The 25,568-nt window shown below is 34.3% G+C and overlaps 3 protein-coding genes across 3 annotated transcripts in view; 2 read left to right on the forward strand and 1 right to left on the reverse strand.

The window, feature by feature from the left end:
• The window catches only part of LOC143623262 (calcium-dependent lipid-binding protein-like), a 147,217-nt gene that overhangs the window by 51,555 nt on the left and 70,094 nt on the right, over positions 1-25,568 (forward strand). The gene's annotated exons all lie outside the window — the stretch shown is intronic.
• LOC143623261 (lysophospholipid acyltransferase LPEAT2-like) lies at positions 3,751-8,335 on the reverse strand. Its single transcript, XM_077094213.1, has 14 exons — positions 7,746-8,335; positions 7,020-7,200; positions 6,869-6,928; positions 5,795-5,958; positions 5,653-5,716; positions 5,494-5,562; positions 5,321-5,416; positions 5,194-5,238; positions 5,012-5,082; positions 4,622-4,688; positions 4,485-4,535; positions 4,301-4,411; positions 4,144-4,191; positions 3,751-4,067 (listed from the first exon to the last, which is right to left on the reverse strand). Exons 1-14 carry the CDS (start codon positions 8,174-8,176, stop codon positions 3,894-3,896), a joined length of 1,632 nt encoding a protein of 543 aa, XP_076950328.1. The 5' UTR covers positions 8,177-8,335; the 3' UTR covers positions 3,751-3,893.
• Positions 20,901-25,093, forward strand: LOC143623160 (phospholipase D beta 1-like). The gene is made up of 10 exons (XM_077094128.1): positions 20,901-21,929; positions 22,000-22,116; positions 22,243-22,437; positions 22,550-22,798; positions 22,937-23,005; positions 23,080-23,227; positions 23,328-23,476; positions 23,542-23,703; positions 24,499-24,696; positions 24,800-25,093. The coding sequence occupies exons 1-10, from the start codon at positions 20,901-20,903 to the stop codon at positions 25,091-25,093; spliced, it is 2,610 nt and encodes an 869-aa protein (XP_076950243.1).

Here is a 25,568-nt window from a genome sequence, read left to right on the forward strand (position 1 = left end):
ACCGTGCGGAAAGTTTCACTTGGAAAGGAAATTTGGTCGGTACCACGAGGGGAATGATGTTTTGGGTCAGTGTCGATGGTTGTTCAACCCGTTATCTCGATTTGATCCTGAATTCTTAGCAACTATTTCTTCCCATCGGGTTTCCAACCCGCTATTGCAAAATCACACGTCACCTCATCTTTTCCTATCTTTCCTACCACTCCCTCAACGTGACAAGTATCGTAAAGCTTAGAACTAAAACTACATTATTATATGAAGAAAACATGAGCTTTTTATAAAGTTAATGAGTACAATTTGACTATGAAAGGTTGTTAGTGACATAGCAATGTAGCATAGATGATCAGCAATACCAAATTCCAAATTCTATATAGTAATTTTCATGTACCCTTTGATGTGACAAATATTAATCTATAAAACGTCATGTGTTTTTTCCGATAAAAAATAAATTTACGAAAATATAACCCGTAACCAAGTTGAATATATTTTAATCCAAAAATATATAAAGTTGCAAGTTGAGAACGGTCCTACCTTTTTTACATATAATACATTACTCCAGCTGTAATAACATATGACAGATTATTATTTATTAAAAAGTTATCCAACTAGTCTTCTCAATATAACCCATAGATCTTGTATTGGTATCAAAACTTGTATACAAGGGGACCATTAGGCGTGCAATACAATTATTCCATAAATAATTAAGGTTTTGATCTTTTAAACTTGATTTAGATGTGGTCCTTGGATCATTGATTAGAGTGGAAATTTTGAAACCAATTTCTTGTTCCTATAAATATTTTTATTATTCCCCATATTTCTAGATATCAGATTCCAAACAAAATCCACCAATTATTTATTTATTATGTTTCTCTAATAATATTTAGTTTGCTAAAAATGCCCTTTCTAGATTTGGAATATAACTAAAATCATTTTTTATTTTCAAAAGTAGCAGCAGTTGTGATTTCCATATCTTATTTTAGACTTTTAGCATAATTTCCGATATTGAATTAGTGACATAAGTAGATATCCCTAATCATTTTTTAATTTAGTTTATATTTATTTATGTATTTATTATTAGTATTAGTATTAGTATTATTATCGTTGTATGTTTTTAGGGAAGTAACGAGGTGGTGATTATTTGGTGAGTGGCCCATTTACTTAAATAGGCAAAGAACAAGAATTTTAGGTATACTGGGCTAAAACTTACCCAAAATTGTTACTTATAAAATGTTGTTACTTATTATTTGAGTAAGTATACCAAGAAATAGAATTATGGATTCCAGCCTTATCAAGTTTAATTTTAAATTGATTCTAGTGTTCATTTTAATAAATTTGATTTGTTTTTTTAGTTAGATACGCAAATCATTAAACTACATAGTGTATTAAAACTCTATACCTAGTAAGTTGCAACTAACTTACCAATCATTAGGGCCGTAAACGAATCAAACGAACACGAACAATGCATTGTTCATGCACGTTTGTTAAGGAAATAATGTGTTCATGAGCGGTTATGTTCGTGTTCGTTCATTAAGAAAATGAGCATGTTCACGAACACAATAAAATCGGCAGAGCTTAGAGATTGTGATCGATGTATTCATCAATGTGAATAATGAAAGCCTGTAACTTCATTTAACTTCAAAAAAACACGAACACTTAACCAAACAAATATTTATGTTTATGTTCGTTTATTTAAATAAAAATGAACAATTTTGTTCGTTTGTGTTCATTTTTTTTTAAATCTAAACGGATATAACTTAACAAAAATAAACGAACATATATGAACAAATGTAAATAAACATAAACAAATATAAACGAACATAAATAAAAACACTTGAATGAATAAAAATTAAAATATATAAAACATTTAATTAGATGACTCATCGTGTATAATATTTAATTATTTTTTATCAATACATCAACGAACATAAATAAACGAACGCTTATGTACATAAATGAACGAACGGAACATGCATTGATATTCGTTCGTTTAATTAAACATACACCAAATTTTTGTTCACGTTCGTTCGTTTCAGGGAGGAGGCACAATTAGTCCCCAAAAGAAAATTTGGACTGGTTGGGTCCCTGTGGTTTCAAAAATGAACCATTTGAGTCCCTGTCAATGTGGAATTACTGGTTTACCCTTTTTTTATGATTCATATGAGTCCATGTGGTTAAGTAATTGCTCAGTTTTAGTCCCTCTTTAAAAATTACCTCAAAATTACATAATTTTTTTAACAAAATAAGAAAACGAAACTTTTTTTAACAAAAAAAAACTAATCAAACTATCTTTTTAACAAAAATAAACGAATCAAACTTGTTTTTGTAACAAAAATAAACAAACCAAGCTTATCTTTTAACCAAACTTCTTTTTAATAAAAATAAACAAACCAAACTTATCTTTTAACGAAAATATCGTCGTAGCTTGTGCTAAGGTGGAGTGCGATTTGATTGCGTATTTTATAAGTACTTATATTCATTTAGTTTAGTAAAATAATAGTTCATTTATTTTCGCTAAAAAGGTAGTTCGATCGTTCATTTTTGTTAAAAAAGTAGTATGGTTCGTTTATTTGTATTAAAAAGTAGTTCGATTCGTTTATTTTTGTAAAAAATAGTTCAGTTCTTATTTTTGTTAAAAAAAGTATGGTTCGTCAATTTTGTTAAAAAAATTAGTTCAGTCCGTTTATTTTCGTTAAAAAAAAGTTTCGTTTTCTTATTTTTGTTAAAAAAAATTATGTAATTTAGAGGCAATTTTTAAAGAAGGACTAAAACTGAGCAATCACTTAACCACAAGCACTCATATGGATTATAAAAAGGGTAAACTAGTAATTCCACATTTGACAGGGACTCAAATGGTTCATTTTTGAAACCACAGGGACCCAACCAATCCAAATTTTCTTTTGGGGACTAATTGTGTCTCCTCCCTGAAACCACAGAGACACAAACAGTAATTTTCTCTTTATTTAAATAAAAATGAACATTTTTGTTCGTTTGTGTTCATTTTATTTTAAAATCTAAACGGATATAACTTAACAAAAATAAACGAACATATATGAACAAATGTAAATAAACATAAACAAATATAAACGAACATAAATAAAAACACTTGAATGAATAAAAATTAACAAATATAAAACATTTAATTAGATGACTCATCGTGTATAATATTTAATTATTTTTTATCAATACATTAACGAACATAAATAAACGAACGCTTATGAACATAAATGAACGAACGGAACATGCATTGATATTCGTTCGTTTAATTAAAGGAACACCAAATTTTTGTTCACGTTCGTTCGTTTATTAAATAATCGAACTTCCAATCGAACGTCTCACGAACAGTTCACCGAACATTTGATTCGTTACATGCCTACAAATCACTAAATTCTTGAACCAGTCAGAAATAAAAAGTAAGTTTAAATAGTCTATGAGCAGGGCCGGCAGAGTTTTTGATAAGGCTTTAGCCCAAAGTTTTAACACCCCTAATTCTTTATATATTTAAACCAGTTATATATCAAAACAGAATTTTCAACTCTATTAAGGACGAGATAGATACCGTACCGAAGTATACCAAAACCAAAAACGAGTGAAAATTTAAACCGAATTCAAACAAATTTATTTGATACCTTTACTCTGAGAAATAGGTGTAATCTTTTGTCATAACTCATAAGTGTAAAGTTCGATTTTTTCTTTATCCATAAGGTTAATAAAATGGCATTGTTTTAAGACATAGTGTACAAAAAAACCCACATAAATCAGTATCTTAAGTGTTCACATAGATAAAACACAAATTACACCCATAGTATAGGAGTAAAAACTAATAGCATAAATTCAACCCCACAAAACCAACAAAATTACACAATGGCACATATATGAGGGAGATAAAATAAAACACATCACACTGTTTCCTCTAAAACACCAGCTGATGTGTTCGGGTCCGAGTCACTATGCAAGAAATGTGAAGAAAAAAGCGCTATGAGCAACGGATTCCTTTGTAAGCAATTTACAAAATCGCCATTACTAATCCGACCATCACCATCTCCATCAAATAGATCAAACAATCCGTGTACCTACAATATTGTCATCACCTCGTTATCTTTTCAGGGGTACTTTAGGTATTTGAAAATATTTGGTTTAGTGACTCACCTCATCATCACTTAAGCTTCCCATGGCTGGCATCAATGAAGCACCAAGCTGTTGCAAATTCAAGAAAATAGTTAAAGGTTTGGTAACAGCCTAAAAGGTCAAAATAGGAAATTTTTCAAAAACTAATAGATTATATTATAATTTAGAGAAAGATTACTTCTTGGATGGAAATGTAATAATCTTGATCACTGTCACTTTCAGAGAAGGCTGCTTCACAAGCACGCCGGAATAATGGTTGGTTCAGAATATGAGCAGATCCTACCAAGAACTGCAAGATTATAAAAGATCAGCGGATTTTGATGTAAAATTACGAAAATACCCTTCCACTTACACGCGCTTACCTCTTTGAATGTGACTTTCCCGTTCTTGTCCACGTCAATGAACTCAAACATCTGTTATAAAAATAAAATCAGAAAACTATTTAATAATTCATATATGAAATACAAGGGCAATTACATAATTTTAACTTGTAGCTGACCTTCTGTGAAAGATTGCAAGGCTTTAATCTTAAAACCCTTGAGAAATCTTGAAATTTAACGCTTCCACTGCGAATACAATAGTAGTTAGAAAAGAGATTGTTACAAACAAGAATGTAGAAGTAGAATTTTGCAAATTAAAGATATACATGTACATAATTTGTTAAATACATATATATATATATCATCCATTAATAATAAGATCGGAAAAATTTGTCACATGTAGAATGAAGATGTTACAAGGGGAAAATCGGTAATTCTAGAAATTTGCAACCTAAATCACCATAGGATTTGTTCCTCGTATGCATAGTCATAACTAGAAATTGTTTTTTTTTTTTAAAATAGTATATTCTATAAATAGAATAACCTTTATAATAAAATTAAAAGCATACCTTGAATCCGGATTCATGGCAAGAAACCTATCCAAGAAGTCTAACGCGTCCGAGGAGCTCAAATGGTATAGCTGAGTCCACAATAACCACATAAATTCATATCAATTTAAGAATTAAATAAACAATTGTAAAACAGAAGAAACAATAAAATTACAAAACATGAATCAAAGATATAAACTCACTTGATGAATCTTCGCCATTTCTACCACAAAGAGCGATGGATTTTCCTGCAAAAATAAGTTTAAAAAAAAATAAATCAATTACAAAAGTTCTAAAATTTTGCACGTGTGACAAAAGCAGGTATTATACCTGTCCGGAATCAGCCGCCTTTGAAAGAATCAAGTAATCAACAAACGAATGTGACGTTTGTACAACATTTAGAGCACGAGCCATTGCTCTACCCGTCTACATTAATAATTAAGCAAATATCTATTAAATATTAATTCAACCATTATTATAAAAAAACCATATAACAAACTCACTTTCTCAGCGAAACGAACAGCACTTTCTTTATCAAATTCCGAAGGTGAAACAATTGGGAGATATTCAATCTGACAAGTTCCAACCAAGCATTACGACCTTTTCTAAAAACCAGCGCGCATATTAATATTAAACATCTAAAAATAAAAGCATAAATATACCTCCATGAAATTGTGAAACTGTGTGAACATTCTAAACATAAGTTTCCCCAAAGATATATGACCCCTATAAAACATGTGAAAACACCCATTTAGAATAACATAAACTGTTGAAGTAAATTCACGGGTTGATTAGTGATCTTACCATGATTGATCAAAATGTACATGTGGATAACGAACTACTATCGGCTGAATAGGATAACCAGGAATAAACGCGCCATGTTGGAAATTAATAAGCGACCGTCCGTTGGTTGTAGTTCCCTCGGGGAATAAAAGTAGTCGAGGAAATTTGTCACTTGAGGCCTTTCTCTGTATTTACATCCTTAAAGGCACATTTCTGTATCAAATTGCTTATACAAATTGAATACAAAATAAATTATTTTTCTAAGTATTTCACGGGAAAATACTTCATTTACAACCAGTTTTCTCAAAGGGCGTTTGGATTTGCATTTTGAGAGTGATTTTAATGTATAAATAGACAGATTTTGCTTCTCAGGTTTTAATTAAATATTTAAAGGCAAACCGAAATGACTTATTTACCCTCATTTAGTTGTAAATCCATTTTACAATCGGTCTCTACTATTTCACAAAATGACATTTTTGGTCTTTTTTTAATTAAACTACTAAAAGGGCGTGGCCATCCCCCCCCCCCTCTTCTCTCAGCGTGCACCAGATCACGTGTCGCATTATACGGGCCGTATAATAGGGCGAACAAGACCATAAGGGCTATGCCGTTGTCAATGGTCACATTAGCAATATCTTTATGAATCAAAGCATTATACAGGCCGTATGTTTGGCCCACATACGACCTATGTGACCATTTTTCTCTCTATCACAAACCAAGTATGACTACCATACGGCCCGTTTGATCACTTTTACAGCTCGTTTGACTACTTTTCGCCCTATCATACGGGCATATACAAGACGTAAGTGGTGTCTGGATAGTGTGTCGGACTCTCAGTGGTGTTTTTTATCACTGATCTTAAATAGTCAGAATTTGTAAAACATTATATGATTTTATTTTTCTTACAAGAGCAGCACATCCCAACCACGTTTTTACCGCCGTTTTTAGACGGCTGCCTACCTAATTCTTTAAAGCATTTAATATCACATAATATGTTTCAAAACATGCCCCAAACACACACTATATTTAGAAAGTCCCCGTGTGTCTCATAAATACTCAAACATGTGAATGGAGAGATAATTTAAGTCAGTATACCTTTATCTCATTTACAGCATGCTTCCGAGACTGATGCGAAAACCGATTTACATATATCACCTACATATTAAAAAACCGAATAAAAATATGCATTGACATTTACTATATTTATTAAAGCACAGCAACATATAGCACACAATTATGCACACACCTGCATGGCTCTAATAATAGTACCAACAAAGGGCATGGAATCATGGGACTCAGATGCAACAATTGTTGGAAATAATTCATAAAAATAGAATATCGGATCTATATACGACACATGATTCGATACAAGGATCGGAGCAATTTCCCGAGGAGCCGGTTTTCCCTTCCTATTAATCCAATGATACCTGCAAACAAAGATAATTATGATATCTATAAATATTATTAAAATTAGGTGTGTAAACTCGGCTCGTGAATAGTTTTTCAAGCTCAAGCTCGGTTCGGGCTCGACTCGTTTATTTATTATTAATAATTTTACTTATATTAATACTTATTTTTTTGTATCTAGTTTAGTTATATACTAGCTTTAAGCACGTGTGTTACATGGAGTAACCTGGAAAAAAAATACAATTCATAAGTCATATTCGTATCACAATACATTACGTGAAACCTTACAATGACATCACAAATTTGAAAATACTTCTTTGATGAGCGAGTAATCAAAACATCAATATGTAACATAACATCTATTATTTACTTAGTTATTTCATAATTTTATATATAATATTAACTTTAGTATAAAATTATATATTAAATAAAATAATATAAATATTAGGCTTGCTTAGGCTCGTTTAATGTGCCTATCTCGAGTAGCTCACGAGCAACTTGACTCGTTTACACCCCTAATGGAAATTGATGCATACAAGTAACAAAAAAGGTTAATTAAGCATACCCAAATGAAAACAATATGCCCCGAGTACACATTCGGGTGATCCACATAACCCGACACCGCCATTTCGGCATCGGATTCTGCTTATCTTTCCACCCTTGTAAAGCAGTCTTAGTAGCCACATACCCAATTAATAAACACAACCCAAATAACAACAACCGAATCAAAGCTATAGGCACACATAAAACCACTTTAACCCACTCATAAACCCCTTCAATCCTAGGCGTATGGTTCCTAAACGGGTCAACCGTGGTCGACCCGGGTACGTCAAACCGGGTCGACCCGAGAAACCCATATGGGTTTTGGTCAGATTCGAACTGGGTATTGGTTGGAATCGAGCAATTGTCGATATTTAAGATGAATTCGGGTACATCGGAATCTGACGACGGCGGTCGCCGGAGAAGAGGGGTTTTGAGATCAGTGACTGTTGACATTAATTGAGTGCAGAATTGGGGTTTTGAGGGTTTTAATTTGTTGAATTGATTTACTTTTTTGATGGATTTATACAAAGATAGCTATAATTTAGGGATTTGAGGGTGGAATTGAATTGAAGAGTTGAGCAATTTAGGCCGTGAAATATAAGAATGCGTGGCTATAATAATAATAATGTTGCATTAAATTAGGACAATTTGATGGTATCACCTGGCTGTTAGATTTTGGGGCGTGGTGAAGGCGTGATTGTTTTGTATTGGGTCGTGTATTGTGTACCAATCATGTGAAAGTGTCCAAAAGATATCATCAACTAGATTTAACGACAGACTCTTTTGTGTGTCAGACCATCGTATTCTTTGATTTGGAAAGCTCTGTTGTTTCATTCTGTCTAGATTATGTTTTTTAACCGGAATCACACTGGTTATAGAGTTTGACTTGAACGTTTCTCGAATTACCATATCGTTGGATGACACTTGATAGTCGTTGTGTTACCATAAAATCAAAACTCTATGACGTATTCGACGAGATTCGTGATTTTGGTAAATTGAAGAAAATATATTTGTTACTAAATAAAGAAGGAATATTGATGATTGTGTGTGAATTTACTTTTTTTTTTGTAATAAAAATAAATGATGCCATACTTGTTATTAAAGTGTGTGTTTTCAAGAACATTCCGTTATCATGTGAAAGTGGTTGGTGTTGAATTTGTAAAAGTTAAAAAAGTGGTGGATGTTGTAGATCCTCGTGGATTTATATTAGATTGGGTATGTGATACGAGTGGACAAAATTAACTGATACGTTTTTTTTAACGACCAATAAAATTAATTTTATATAAAAGAGAAGAACCCAAACTAGCAAGCCACTAGACCCGGATTAAACCCAACACACCCAAAAAATACAAACCACCAAAAATTAACTGATACGTAACTAAATTAACCAAATTTGTCTCACATCTAAAAAATAAAAATTAAAAAACAGAGGTTACAAGTTAAACAATGTATCATTTATAGTGTGTTTCCTTTTGAGGGTGGTGTCCATGTCAGGAATAATGAGGCACGCTTACATATGAGGCTCCCTTCAATGACGTGCCAGCCTATCACCCTATGGTTCGCACTCATGGAACGAAGATAATCAAGCAGGTCAAGAATCCGTCAATGATCTAAATTACCGTTCAAAAAAGTTGTAATACTAGTCGAACATCAGTATTGATTATGTACCTATTCAAGTAATTATTCGTCTAACTACTAAAATAATTTGATTGTGTTGAGGTTTTTAGATGTGCCATTAATTGCTGCTAGACTCCAAGCTATTGTCTACAAGCCGTCATAAACTTTCATGTGTTATGGACAGTCAACTAGATTACAATAACGGTTTAGTTGAATCCATATGAAATAATTTGGTTCTTTTTTTTTAGTCCATAAAGCAGGTTTGAGGTTTGACTTGCAGCCTTCATAAAAAATTAAAATGACTTTACTACTAGAGGTGAAAACGGATTTTACATGATTTTACTAGTTTTATAAATAAATTAATTCAAGTTCATGTGATGTTACTAAAAAAACCACACAAGTGGTAAGGATATGTCCCACATTGCAATGGCATAAGTGATGTTACTAAAACGAACACATTAGTGGTCAGGATTTACTTAGATCCGTTCTCCACATATATTTTGGGAAGGTGAAGAGGTAGGTCCCAGCAGAGACCAGTTGGTCCCGCAAGACTCACCTTGAACAGGGACGTCTGCGCAAAGGCCATCTGCTCCCGCAGGACCCACCATGCTCATAGAATCTTACGCGCAGTACGCAAGCTGTACACGCAGGGAAAGCCTCCCAATGGTGAAGTACCCCGCCTGTTCCCGCAGTTGCGGATACAAGCCATCAGGGAAGGCTACCCGCAGACAGCAGGGCTACACGCACAAGACACTAGCTACTTCAGCAGTCACGTGAAGGAATGAGCAAGGCGGGAACAATCCCGCCCAAATGAGCCAGTCTGATTCTGAAAGATCTTTTGTACCATACCTACCAAGGTATGGATAGGACAGACGATCTGACCAGAACAGCCCATGAGCCAATCACAGGGTGACAGCTCACCGACAACAGTGCGAGGAGGAGCACCCTCTAGTACTGTTTGTCACTATTAGCCGCTGCCTACTCACCAACCCTTACTGTGGAGCATGCGCAGCCTACAGTTGGTGGAATAGTGTTACTGTTGGCCGTAACCTATTCACCAACCAGCATGGCCTGCGTACAATCCACAGTAAGTGGGACGTGCATAGTCTACAGTTGGTGGAATAGTGCAGCCGACTTTGTTACTGTTGGCCGTAACCTACCCACCAACCAGTATGGCCTGTGCGTAATCCACTGTTGGTTGAACAGGAATACTATTCAGCCGGCTATACCTTCTAGAAAACCTACCTTCGGCTATAAATACTCCAACATCTTGGAATGGTAAGATCATCTGCTATCCAGTTATCTAGCAATCTCTTAATATATACTTATATTCAGAGCAACCTAGTCTGATTCTCACGCCGGATGGTGGTCACAAGGAGGAACCCCCCCTTTCTCAGTGACGAGCTTACGGTGTTTGTTTTGCAGGTCTCCTGAAGAACAGCCTTCTCAGCTAGACCTCATTCGTGGGAAACATTACTTAACCCCCAGATTATCTATAATCTGTACTGGGTCACTTAGTGTTTCTTCAGAAGGATATGTCCCACATCACACTATGAGAATTCATACTAAATTTTATAGAACACGGTCTATCCAAATTCCAAAAAATGTTCAGGACGGGTCATGATCGAATATCATAACTCTACGGGTTTAACGGGTCGTTTTCGGTGTCACCCATAAGAACTTGTGTCATGTTTAAGTTCATATGTTTTACTTCAGGTATCTCGACAAAAGAATAATAATAATCAATGTTGTAAAAGTAGGTTTACAAGGTCGAGTACTCTCTGAGTACTCACTACAAGGTATGGTGCCGAGTGAAGTTTCTTTAACTCCGTCTGATTATTAAAAATTGTTCAAAGGTTGTCTACATCAGTAATCGCATCTAGTCGATCAACTTGAGCCTATTTTTACTTAAACAAAATAAAACATAATTCGTGTTTCTATAATAATAAAAAAAACAAATGTCATTTGTTTTAATTAATGACTAACAATGTTTAGAATAATTTAGTATTTAAAAATGTATTTCTTTTATTTATATTGTTATTCATTTATTTTGTTATAAATATTGGTAAACTTATAATATCTGATATATATATTTGATCTAAATATTAATTTTTTTATACTTATCATGCCCGAGAACACTCAACTCCTTAGGCAGCTGTTTAAGGTCCGTCTAACAACTTTTACAACATTAATAACAATCACTAAAAGTATTAATTAGCGTTAGGCAAAACAAACAATATGCTAAAACCTAGTTCTTTTGTGTTGGAATAAGATCACCTAAAGATGTTACCCTGAAATAACCTTGAAAATAATAATAATAATAATAATAATAAAAGGGTCGTCTATACATTTTGAGAAAAAAAAAACAAAGAACAACGATGATAATAATAACTGTGATTTGCAAGAAGTATGCATATCTCTTGCATCCAACAAGTGCCAGAAATATGTAAATAAAATAGAGGGATGAAACATACAAAATATCACGAAATTTATCTGGAACATTCAATTGTTATTTATAAGCTCAATAAATCAAAATATTTTCACCACCTCTACAAGATATCCTACTCCTCAATCATAATTTTTTTTTTTTTCTAACACAAATAATAATAATGAAAGAATACCCATTATAAAAATCGAGCCTTGCTTTACAGGTCACCACCGGACCTTAGACGTTTGCACCATGTCCTTTCCGATCATTTCAACTACCATCACCGCCACTCTACTCGTTTTTTCAGTGACCACCACTAACAACCAATCTAACGCCACCAAATATGATCGGATATCGCCGCTATTAACCGAGCACAATGTCGTACGACTCAGTCCCGACCTTCGGCTACACGCCGCCACCATTTTTTTTCCGACGACAACAATAAATACGCCGCCACCACTGTCATTTTCTGGCAACTGTAACGGTCATCGTCTCCGCCTTAGCCACCCACGGACACCGTCTCCAATGATAACTTAATCAACACACAATGTACGGATCCTTACCCCTCCTTTGTTATCTGTTTCGATTGTGATAAACCTTGTTGACTAACACCCGGAACTCTTAACGTCTTTGGCTTTCTGTCCGTTTCATGTTTTTACGAGATTATTTTGTTTAACTGCAACAAGACCCTAGAAACTTGTATGTTCCGGGAAAAAGTGATATGAATTTCGATTATCATGGTAAACAAAACTTAGATAACATATCTGGGCGTGGTGGATTCATTGCGGTACTTCCTATAATAAACGCCCGGCTATATTATCAAGGTGCCGTTAACCAAGATGTGTGGGTTTCATGTTACGCTCAGTTTAACGATATGCTGTACTTTGTTCAGTAGTATGTTATTTGTTCGTCACGTTTTAATAAAACAAGCATGTGGTAGATTTAAATTTAGTTTACTCATTACCGCATGTTCCGATACTGAATTTTTAAATGCTTCAAATATATATATTTTTATGCTCTGTTACCCTGAGTGCTTCGCTTCTCGTGGAGTGTCCCACGAGCATGTTGTTGTGGCACCGACAACATGTGCTCCTTCCGTGACGGAGAGATTAGTTCATGGCGTCCCTAGGTACAGGTGTGGTACAAAGCTACTAGGAGGCGTATGGATCAATCCTAGCTCTGTTTCAGTTTCTGTTTCTGGGAATGGATGTAGGTGTGCCAACCTGCCCCATTCCATGTGATTGGTATACAGGAATGGCCCCCTGTATATCATCACCTCTGTTTCTGTTACTGTTTGGCTCATGGGTACATCCGTATGATATGAACTATCTGTTACTACTTAAATTATCCGTTATTATGAAATATTTGTACCGTTATGAATCATCTGTTACTGTTCTGAATTATCTTTTACTATTCTGACTTCGAAGTTATTATTCTGATCTATCCGAAAGTGCTTCGGCTGACTGTTTACGCGTAATGTTTTAAAACTGTGCACCGCTTATCGAAACTGTTTTATTGTTACTAAAATTGTTTTGTCATTGTCATCGTAATAATGTTTTTAAACTTACCAAATTTATCGAAAATGTTTTTTTTTAATGCTCGAGCCTATTATTCCGTACTGGGCATTCGGCTCATTCCGTAAACATTTTTCCTTCACAGGTTCACAGGTTACTTTAGACGGGATGGAGAGAGTGAATTAAACTTCAGGATGCTTATGAAGATTGCTATCTAGTGGAATTATGCCTCCATCTCTGTATACCTCCGTACATTATGACACTTCAGCCCATTCCGGGTTGGGGTGTTACATACCCTCTTCATATAATAATAATAATAATAATAATAATAATATGCAAATAATGTGACCATTGAACGGTCAGAAAATAAAAAACTTAATATAAATACCAAACAAATTCAACTATTTTCACCATTTCATATACCGAGTAAATACCAAACCAATTCAACCATTTTCACCATTTCATACTTCTTCATCAGGTCAAAACCTATTTTCACCAGGTTTATTATTATTATTATTATTATTTTTTGGAAAATGGATTCCCCGAACTCTTCCGACATTTGGGAACAACTAATTCATGATATGAAGAAGATTGATCATATCAACCAATAGACGTTGGAGGAGGAAGATGAGGTCATGAGCGCAATGCGGGTTGTCGCCAATAAGATAACATATGGCTCTACTAATTCTCTGTCGCACCGTAGGTGATCGTATATTATTTGAGATCATGAGGATGCGAACGATCATTTGATGAAAGACTACGTCAACGAGATACCTAGATTCGACGACATTAAGTCTGAACGTTGTTTTTGGATGTCTAGACGTTTATTTGTGCATCGCGGGAGAGTTGGAGCGGGAGTATACGTATTTTCAACAAAAACCCGACACAAGAGGATATTTAGGATTCCCCGTCATTCAAAAGTGTACTTCGGCGCTACGCATACTCGCATACGGTAACACGACCGACATCAATGACGAGTATTTAAAGATGGTAAAATTTAAATAGTTCAAACGACCTAACTCGCAAATACGATGTACACGAAAGAAAATATTCTTTTCCCGACATGTTCGGGAGTATAATGCATTGAGAGTGGGCCAACTGTCCAACCGCATGGCGAGGTCAATACACTCGTGGTGACCATGGAGTACCAACGGTTAGTCTTCAAGCCATTTGTTTACACGACATTTCGATTTGGTCGGCCTACTTCGGCTCTGTCGGGTCCAATAACGACATAAACGTACTCAACGCGTCACCCGTGCTAGAGTATTACATCAACCGTAGCATACCGATATTATCGTTTTATGCCAACGGTATCTACTATCGTCATGGATACTATTTGGGAAATGAGATATATTCGGAGTACTCGATTATCGTAAAAACGTTTCAAGACCCGATCGAAGAAAAAAGAGAATACTTTAAGAAGAAGCAAGAGTCTGCGCGAAAAATATATTGAGAAGTGTTTTGGGGTTCTAAAAAACGTTGGCATTATGTGAAAAACCCATGTCGTGTATGGTCAAAGGCAAAATTGAGTGATGCCATGTATACGTGTATCATATTGTATAATATGATTTTAGAAGACAATGGAAGAGCAATATGCCAACACTATATATCATGGAGCGTTCAAGAACAATTCCCTGAACCAACCGACGAACAAGGAACACGAAACATTCACGAGCTCACATCAAGTGAGATACATAACAAACATAAGGCGGATTTGGTTCAACATGTTTGAGATAATCGTCCCGCTAAATTTGAAGTCGAAGATGAGAACGAGGAGGAGGACGAAGACGAAGATGGCTAATAAATTAGTATTTTTATATGTATTTTTTTGTGTGTTTTTTATTTTTATTTAATTTTCTTTTATTTAATTAATTTAATAAATTTTAATAATGTATAATAGGTTTTGTATTTATTTAATTTAATTATAAAAAGAAAATAATAAAAAGAAGTGTGTGGCATTAAGAGATACAACACAATTACACCCGTAATATAAAAACTCATCATTTGCTAACTTAAGTCGTCCTATTTTATAGTCTATTTACTACGCATATCTTATGCACAACGATACATCATGATCTTATAAAGGAGACTTCTCAATGCAAGCCTAAAATGACATTTGGTGAATCGGTAACAAGAAACAAGAGAGAGGAGAGACACATTGACAGTGATGGTGTACTAGCTTAGTCAATTAACCCAAACCATAGTTCACACATGTGTAGTTTGTTCCTTCTAAAAGCCTTTGAAAATAAATTTACATAAATATAACTTAGGGTTGAGTTATAATAAAACTGAATGGTTGTTATTAGATTAGAGAGATCATAAAACGCTCATAACTTTTTATTTTAAAACTGAATGAAATAATCTTGTCCATTTATTTAAAAACTGAATGGTTGTTATTAGATTAGAGAGATCATAAAGTGTAAAATAAGGGTAAGAGCATAATAGGGATAACACATTTGTTGACTTTCTCTCTCCACATGCAAGGCACATGTCAAATACCCCCATCATTTTAAAACGCTCATAACTTTTTTATACGACATTTTTTTTCAAAACAATTTCACCATAATAACGAGTGTTTTTTTATCTTTTATATGAGTACCATATTGCTACATAAAAATAAAAAAAATTCGTGGGTTTTTTACAAAGTGTGTTTTACCAAAATTGTGTTTTACAAAATTGTGTTATACAAGTGTATTTTAAATTTTCATAGTGTTTTTTGCATTGTGTTTTTTATATTGTGTAATTTAATTGTGTTTTTGTCATTGTGTTTTTATTTTCATAGTGTTTATTCCATTGTGTCTTTTTCATTGTGTTTTTCATAGAGTTTTATTTTCCGACGAAATTTCCGAAGACTTTTCGGCAAGGTGGTGGCGGTGGTTGTAGGAGATAAGTGAAAATTTAAGTGAGTTTTAATTAAGTGGGTTTTTGAAATAAAATTAAGTGGGTTTTCAATATTAAGGTATTAGACAAAAATACCCTCCTTCCTAGCCTTCTTAATATAATCAAACTTCTTATTTGATCTTCTCTCATATAACTTATATTAAAGGACGTCATAAGGTTTATTTGTCACCGATCATAATCTCCTTTGATTAAACCATCCATTTACATATTCATTTATGAACTATATCTATACTATATATATATAAAGCATGAGTTAGGGACCTCTTAAATTTTAAGAGGTACCAAACTCATTGTTTTACATACAACAGATAATACATTCAAAATAAGAAATTGTGGGTAATTAAGTCTTTACTCACAAATATTAATTAACTTTTATTCTTTCAAAATATACTTACAACTTTGGTCCCTCAACTTCATTATCTTTTTTGTAAAGTTTAACAATAATTACACATATGCCCCATAATTCAAAACCAACTACCCCACGACTTTTTAACGGCCATAACCTTTTCACACGTTAATATTGTTTTCAAAAATTTTAAATCATTAAAACGAACATTTTATTCTCTTTAACTTGGGTATAATATTGCTATAGTTCTTAGTTTAAAAAGTTAGCATGTTACGTGCTTACCATTTAGAATTGGTTAACAAGTCGAGTCGGGTGACTTCGGGTCACTGAAAAGTACAATAGGGTTGGAATGAGTCCATAAAAAATGGTTATGGTTCGGGTTCGAGTAGAAATGGGCCAGGTCAGAACGTTGTCGACTTGAAAAGGGTTTGGGGCTAAAATGGGTTGGTTTAAAAAAATGATTTGTTTCAAATTACTGTATATTTCATATTATTGTATATTGGTTAAGTATGTTTTAATGTCAGTAACGTGCATCCCGTCCTGTTACGCGTGTTCACTTTGATTACACGCAACTGGCTTTGCATGAGTTATGCGCCCAATTTTAGGCTACGTGCGCACTATCATCAGGTGACGTATGTACTAACACACACTATGCGTTCAATGTTGAGTAGTGCGTGCCCGCCCCGCTGCATTGCGCGGACACTCTGCTAGTATATCATATATGTGTGTTTGTGTCTATGTTATATCTAGTATAATAGCATGTGATAACAACAATATTTGGTGATTTAATCAAAACATTATCATTTACCTTAATGATAATTATCTTGACATATAAGAAATGACTTTATATAATAAACATGGTTTAAACATGCACATAAAATGATTGTTCGGTGTATAATCTATTGGAATCATATATCAGTAGTAACAATCACGTATGTTGTATCATGGGCACTTGGGTTCAACAAAATCCTGCCATTTTAAAGAATTAAGAAGTGACCTTCTAGAGTTCTAGTTGGCGATAATGGGTTCGTTTAGGCTTGTGAGTGTACTCGAGCTCGATAACTCGATGCGTGAAGCTCAAACTCATTTGTTTACCAAGTTCTTTTTTATAGAGCTCATTTAAGTTTAACTCAATTCGAGTTTTTAGTGGGTCAAACCTGACCGGTTCAACTCGTTTACACCCATACACAATTAAAGAAAGAGGACTCCTTTAAAAAAACATGTGGTTGAAAAGTAGCCTCGCCATATCGAAAAGTAGAATTGTAATGAAAAATCCATGTTTGGTTTTTAAAACTATGAAGATAGTTCATGAATTTAAGAGATATATGTAATTGTATATTCTCAAAATTTAAAATAAAAAGATGGATTAAGTAGATAGCGGGTTTCTCAAAATCATTAGTCGAATGGTTAATTTGTAAAACCGAATTATATAACTCTCAAACCGGCTAACATATCTTGTTTGATTAGACTATTAAGTGATTTAAGAACACAACGTAAATACGTAATATCATTATAATATGGACAAGAATTGTAATATCAAACGTGTACGCTCAAATCTATGACATTTACCAATTTCTTTTTCTCTCGAATAAAAAGTGACTAGATTCTTATCTTATAGTCTTACAAGCAAGGCGCAGGGGTGCAAACTCGCAAGCCACTCGAGCTAAGGATCGGTATAGAGCTCGTTTGGTTATCGAGCCTTGTATAGTTGTATGGGAAGAAAAACTCATTTAGCCTTGTCAAATCTTAACGAGCCAGTGTATTTTCAAGTTTTTTTTGGAGTTCTATGTATTATTTTTACAATGTGTTACCAAGCTCGAGTTGAGTTTAGGTTCATTTAAAGTTTTTATCTAAATATGCAAAAATACTTAAAAAAATAAAATAGAAAAAAGTATTAAAATAAATTTATAAATATTAGACGAGCCGAGGCCGAGCTTAAAAAAAACAACTTAGAAGCGGAGCTCGAGCTTTTAAAAAAGAGCTCGAAATAACTTGTGCTCGAGCTCAACTAGTTTACACCATTAAACATGGGCATACCAAATTACCAATCAAGACGCTATGACTAGACATATTAAACATTTCAAATTACCTTACCAATCAAAATCCATAATCATTCTAAACAAAAGGTATAAATTTTTTTTAATCCAATTTAAGCATTACCACTATATTAGAGCATCCTCTATGGTGAGAGGCTTCGAAGCTCCTCCACAGCGTCACGTGGGCACTGGGAGCTTCAAAGCCTAGCTCACCCTAAAGATGCCCCTCTATGGTGAGGGGGCTTTGAAGCCCCTTTAAATTTTTATTTTTTTCTATAAAACCAACAAATTTATTAAACTTAAAATACAATAATAATAAAAATCAAACAAAATTAAACTAAAAAACATATAAATAAAAAAAAAAACATAAAAATAAAACATCAACCTTCTTTTTATGGCTTTGTTTCGGGAACTTGGGTTTCGGGTATGGGGGTTTGGGGTGTTTAGGTTTGGGTTAAACGGCATTGGCATTCGATACAACATATCATTGGGAAACGGTTTTATGGTTGGAGGCATTACGAGTAGATGTTGGTTGGCGTAGAAAGAGTTGGTAGCGTCATTGTTGTTTGCGAGCATACTAGCCCACCACCTTTGAGACGGATCCCACGGGTTTGGGTTTGGGTTCGAGTTTGAGCTCGAGCTCGTGTTCGGGTTTGGGTTCGAGTTTGAGCTCGAGCTTGTGAAATTTGAGAAAGGATCCATGGTAGAGATTTAAGAGATTTTTAGAGTGAAATTTGATATTTGTTTGAGTAAATATTGATAAAATGGTTTGTATTATATAGAAAATTAGTTTTTCTTAAAGAGCCATTGAACTAGCCGTTAGGGGGGGAGGGGGGGGGGCAGTTTTTGAAGAACGACGCCGGCCGTTGGAACGCCGGGCATATCCACGCCCCACCATCAAGGGCGCCCCTTGGTGGTGTTGAGCGCCCAACGACGCCCGCTACCTCTCCTGTGTAGCCCCATTGCGACCCGTCTTAAAGAAAAAATAACAATAAACCCAACACTGATAACACTTTAGCTTACCTTTGAAATTGTTTACATAACAACCAACTTTTAAAAAACGAAAGCAAATGAATTGTTCATAGCACCATAATACTTCAAACAAGTCACCATTTAAAACCTAATTCCATAATATCCACCTTTCATCTCAATTCATCCTTCTATTCTAACTAACAATATCTTAAATCAATTCCCAAAATTTCTTATAGCTTTTACTTATCCGAAACACAAACACATTTAAAAAATATTAATTACATTACCGAATATTGAAAATAAACAAGTGACTCGCCCATGCTTAACCAAGATTTTAATCTTTTAATTCACCAATTAAGGTGAGTTTATCATAACCCCCTTTTCATCTTTTTCATATTTTTAGGTGTGACATGTATACGTACAAACTACAAGTCATTTGTTTCAAATTGTCAAGTTTCAAATACGATTCATACTAATGTCAATGTATGCTTTTTCTATCCATATGTGTCCATGCTTTTCATGTTATATGCTACTTGCTTACATGTTTAATTTTGGTTTATTGGTGGTGGTTTCTATTTCAAGCCTCGATAGTGGGATTGTTTTTAAGACGAACCTACGGTCCATGGTAATCTATTTCAAGTTATTCTATGCATCTACATCTATGTTAAGACACCTCACCGTCACATATGACTCGTACTTTTCATATTATATATAAATAGAACTCTTATGATTGCTCACCAACATTCATGTTGACAAAATCTGTTTTTATACATGCTACAATTTGAAGTTTCTCGGGATTGAAGATCGCTTAGTAGAGATTTTGAGGATATTTGAATTAACAAATATGTTTTATTGAACTATGTAACGTGATAAATTCGATATTAATAATATGAACAAATTATATTGCCACTTTTAATAGTGTTACGTGCTATGAACAATCAATTAAAAATTTATTTATTTATTTGAGATTTTGAAATGTTGTTGGCGGGTTATTTAACGATCATAAACAACCTCAAAACTTCCTAATAATATCCATTGGTCATTTATACCACTAAAACCGGTAACAAAATGCCCAAATTTTGTCCCTTCAAATCACAACCCAATTTTGCTCCTCCGGTTTCCATCTCCGATCATCGACCAACATCTTCAAGATTCATCCATCAAAGGTCTGTTCCCGTGTATCGTTTCATGTTCGGGTTTCCATTTTTGAAAAAAATTGAATATAACCTAAATGCATAAATTCTTTGTGTACAAATATTTGTATTCATATTGACACATATTTGTGTTGTTGATCATTACTTAATAATTACGAAATTATTCGGATACATTTATCGGATACGTTTATTGGACACATCATTTGCTTATGCCTGAGAATGAAGCATCAACATCATCAAGTATACATAATGAGTCAAGTAGCCAACAATCTACTCCTACTCTTTCGAGAGCCACCGAGTATCGTTCACTATTTGGCTCACATGACCATGACTCCGACTCGCTGGTTGACTCACCCGATACTCAAATACTGGCCATGCCATCGCCATCCGGATCACACAAGAAGAAGTTTAGAGTCTTGTTATTGCATGGCAATTTGAACATATTAATCCATGAAGCGAAGTCACTTCCGAATATGGATATGTTCACTAAAACAATGGGTGAGGTTTTTTATAGGGAGAGGAATACTAGCGACCCGTATGTGTCCATTGCTATAACGAGTGCGGTGATTGGAAGGACTTATGTGATTAAGAACACTGAGAATCCGGTTTGGAATCAACGGTTTAATGTTCATGTCGCGTATAATGCTTCTGAAGTGCATTTTTTAGTTAAGGATAATGATAGAGTGGGATCACAACTTATAGGGGTTGTGTCAATCCCGGTTGAACACATACATAACGGATCCAAAGTTGACGGTTTCTTTCCGTTGTTGAACACAAACGGAAGACCTTTCAAGAATGGAGCTAGTTTGGGGATTACAATACAATACACACCCGTTGAAAAGGCGAGTTTATATCTCAACGGGGTTGGGGCGGGCCCACGATATTATGGGATCCCGGGGACTTATTTTCCGTTAAGGAAAGGTGGGAAGGTTACATTGTATCAAGATGCACATGTCGGTGATAATCATGGTCTTCCGGATATTGAGCTTGATGGTGATATGCATTATGTTCATGGGACGTGTTGGATTGACATATTTGACGCGATTAAGGATGCTAAACATCTTGTTTATATCACGGGTTGGTCTATATGGCATAAAGTGAGATTGGTTCGTGAGACGGAGGATTCACCGAGCTGCACACTTGGTGAGCTTTTGAAAACTAAGTCGCAAGAAGGTGTTAGAGTTTTGCTTCTTGTTTGGGACGATCCTACTTCAACGAGTATCATGGGTTACAATGTGGTAAGTTTTTTAAACATATTTAAGTGTTATTGAAAGTTAATTGTTTTAGCATAAAGATTAGTGTTTTTAGGATGGATTTATGGCCACACATGATGAAGAGACTCGGCGTTTCTTTAAGCATTCTGCAGTTCAAGTGATGCTTTGTCTCCGTGTAGCGGGGAAGAAACTTAGTTGGGCCAAGAAGAAGGTATGCTATAATATTACAATAACCAAATTCACAAGTTTACTAGAAAATATTTGCATAACTGAAAACCGAATTGGTTATTCTAAATAAGCTGCTGTTATTACTATTTATTTTCTTGGTTTTTTTTAGGAAGTTGGAACAATCTATACACATCATCAGAAAACTGTGATGGTAGATGCGGATGCTGGAAACTGTAGGAGGAAAATAATATCATTTATTGGAGGACTCGACTTATGTAATGGTCGATATGATAATCCAACGCATCCGATTTTTAAAACTCTAGAAACATTACATTCAGACGACTTTCATAATCCTACTTTCACGGTGACATTTCGTATCTCATTCTTTATTTCTAGCTAAAACTTTTTATAATATCATTATATGTTATTATTTAAGACTTAAGAAGTTAAGATTATTAATGGCTTACATTTAACAGGGTAGTGTTGCGGGTTGTCCACGAGAACCATGGCATGACTTGCATAGTAAGATTGATGGACCGGCTGCATATGATCTTTTGAAAAACTTTGAGGAACGGTGGTTAAAAGCGTCAAAAGCCCACGGGTTAAAAAAGTTAAAGGCTTCACGTGACGAATCTTTACTAAATATAGAAAGTATGCCAGAGTTTTTAACTGTAAATGATGAGCCTTGCCTTAGTGACCAGGATCCTGAAGGGTGGCATGTACAGGTTAATAAATTTATTTTATTTTTCATTTTTGACATGAAGGGGTATTTTAGTCATTTCACATCCACTTAACTAGAAAAACCGACGCCCATTCATTTCGAGGACAATCCGTGTAATTAACTCTTTATATATTTTCTGCAGATTTTTCGTTCAATTGATTCAAATTCGGTTAATGGCTTTCCTAAGGATCCCAAAGAAGCTATAGCCAAGGTGAAATATATTGATGAAAAATGACCTAAATACCCTTCGATAAACAAATTGATCTTCTAAATTTGTATAAACAGAATTTGGTTTGTGGGAAGAATGTGCTTATTGACATGAGCATACATGCTGCATACGTAACCGTTATTCGTGCTGCACAGCATTTCATTTACATCGAAAACCAGTACTTTCTCGGATCATCATTTAACTGGAGTTCTTATAGAGACTTAGGTAAAAAAAAACATGTCTTAAAGTGAAATTTAATTATTCATACAAAGGTTTATTATTTTGTAACATGTTCTTTTATGATTATTATTGTTATTATTATCAGGTGCCAACAATTTGATTCCAATGGAGATTGCACTAAAAATTGCTAATAAAATCCAATCGCACGAAAGATTTGCAGTGTATATCGTTATCCCTATGTGGCCCGAGGGTGTCCCGACAGGTTCTGCTACACAAAGAATATTATTTTGGCAGGTATATATAATCATGTACAGTTATTCAAATATTTAAAATAATAACAAAGTAGAAGACTTTTACAGAATAAAACAATGCAAATGATGTATGATATTATCTACAAAGCTTTGGTGGAAGTTGGGCTTGAGGAAGCACACTCGCCGCAAGATTATTTGAATTTTTTCTGTCTTGGGAATCGTGAAGACGCGAGCCCGAAGGATGATACATATTTTGACTATTCTCCTGAGGTCAACTCCCATTGTCTCTTCGAATGTGGTCAAACCTTTAAGGCTTTTTAGACTTGTAAACGAACCGAATGAACACAAATGGTGTATGTTCGAGTTGGTTTGTTTAACTTTAAATAAACAAGCGATCGTTTAACTTTAATCAAACCGAATGATTCCGGAAAATTAAACGAATTGAGTTTTCTAGTTTGTGTTCGTTCATTAAGAAAATGAACATGTTCATGTTTGTTTGCTAACAGTATAAACGAATGATAGTAGACGATAATAGTGTACCATTCGTTTATACTGAACATAGATGAACGAACATAAGTGAGCTAAAAGTAGTTAAAACTAACGTGAAAAGCAACGTTGGGCCTAAAAAGTTATTGAAACTATACTAAGTTGTAATGGGCCAAACAAATTAAATGAATGAGTTAATGAACGTCAACAAACGAACTTAAACAAGCGTAAACGAATGAACATAAACATATGTAAATGAACGAATGTAAACGAACCAAACATGTGCTAGTGTTCCTTTGTTAACTAAATGAACAATTTTTCTTGTTCATGTTTCTTCGTTTATTAAATAAATGAATTTTTAGCTGCACAGGAACTGTTTAAACATTCGGTTCGTTTACAGTTTTAAGTTTTTTAGTTTAAAGAGTCTGAGAACAGATATCCTGCAAATAACTTCAATCTGAAGTTTACTATGTTTGACTTTTTAAGTCAACTTATAACTCTACTTTTGAAGGTGGTAGTTTTATACTAACATCTTTGATTTGAAGTTTTTTTTTATCAGTTTTTATTTATATATTTCAGGCACTCACACGTAAAAACCGGAGATTCATGATATATGTACATTCAAAAGGAATGATAGTAGACGATGAATATGTGATTTTAGGATCTGCAAATATTAATCAGCGGTCAATGGAAGGAACTCGTGACACCGAGATTGCAATGGGAGCTTATCAACCTCATAACACTTGGGCAAGGAAACAAATGGATCCGCGTGGACAGGTATTTGACCAGTTTTGACTTGTCACTCGACTTGTGCAACGTGTTACACCTCAAATTATTTTGTTACACTTTCGATTTTTTTTTGGTTTTTTTTATTTTGAAGATTTACGGATATAGAATGTCATTATGGGCTGAGCATCTCGGGACTGTTGACGGATCATTCTATTATCCCGAGACACTTGAGTGTGTAAGAAAAGTTAGATCAATGGCAGAAGCAAACTGGGCCCAGTTTGCTTCGACCGAGGCATCAGATATGACAGGTCATCTCATGAAGTACCCGGTCAGGGTTGACCGGATGGGTAAGGTCCACCCTCTTGATGGATGTGAAGAGTTTTTGGATGTAGGTGGTCAAATTGTCGGGTCGTTTCGTGGGATTCAAGAAAATTTGACCATTTGAGTAATGCGATTTTGACTTTTTGAATGAGTCTTCTTACAATAGTGTTGGTCATGTAACATTTGAAATTATTATATTTTGTATTATCGTACTAGAGAGCGAGATGAAATTGTAAAAGTGATACCGACGGATCTATAAAATGTTGTAAAATGTAATCAAATAAGTCCTTTGTTTTGGTCTATGATGCACATGATGTTGATATTCATTGTTTAACTACCTCGACGGTTCTAATGTTCTAATAGAGAACTTATAGTAGTTAGTTTGTAAACAAACTAAATGCGACTCAACTAACATAACATAACATAACATAACATAACAAGTAACTTCAAAGAAAACCCAACAATTATGTCAAAGGATATAATATAGAGGTTGCCTTGTTATTGAAACCACTCTTGACATAAATCAAGATATTCGTCGTCAAATAGAAAAACTACAAACAAATGTAACCGATTATTATGATACTACATGAACGAAAAAC

Source organism: Bidens hawaiensis, unplaced genomic scaffold (assembly GCF_021521415.1).
Source record: "Bidens hawaiensis isolate Kalapana, Puna unplaced genomic scaffold, B.hawaiensis_p1.1 tig00003356_1, whole genome shotgun sequence".
Lineage (NCBI taxonomy): Eukaryota > Viridiplantae > Streptophyta > Magnoliopsida > Asterales > Asteraceae > Bidens > Bidens hawaiensis.

Coding starts and splice junctions, on each gene's coding strand:
- LOC143623160 (XM_077094128.1), top strand. CDS start 20,901: ATGCCTGAGAATGAAGCATCAACATCATCAAGTATACATAATGAGTCA. Junction 21,930..21,999: donor GTATCATGGGTTACAATGTG/GTAAGTTTTTTA, acceptor TAGTGTTTTTAG/GATGGATTTATGGCCACACA. Junction 22,438..22,549: donor TTCATAATCCTACTTTCACG/GTGACATTTCGT, acceptor TACATTTAACAG/GGTAGTGTTGCGGGTTGTCC.
- LOC143623261 (XM_077094213.1), bottom strand. CDS start 8,176: ATGTCAACAGTCACTGATCTCAAAACCCCTCTTCTCCGGCGACCGCCG. Junction 7,201..7,745: donor GGCATATTGTTTTCATTTGG/GTATGCTTAATT, acceptor CTTTGTTTGCAG/GTATCATTGGATTAATAGGA. Junction 6,929..7,019: donor CTATTATTAGAGCCATGCAG/GTGTGTGCATAA, acceptor TTTAATATGTAG/GTGATATATGTAAATCGGTT.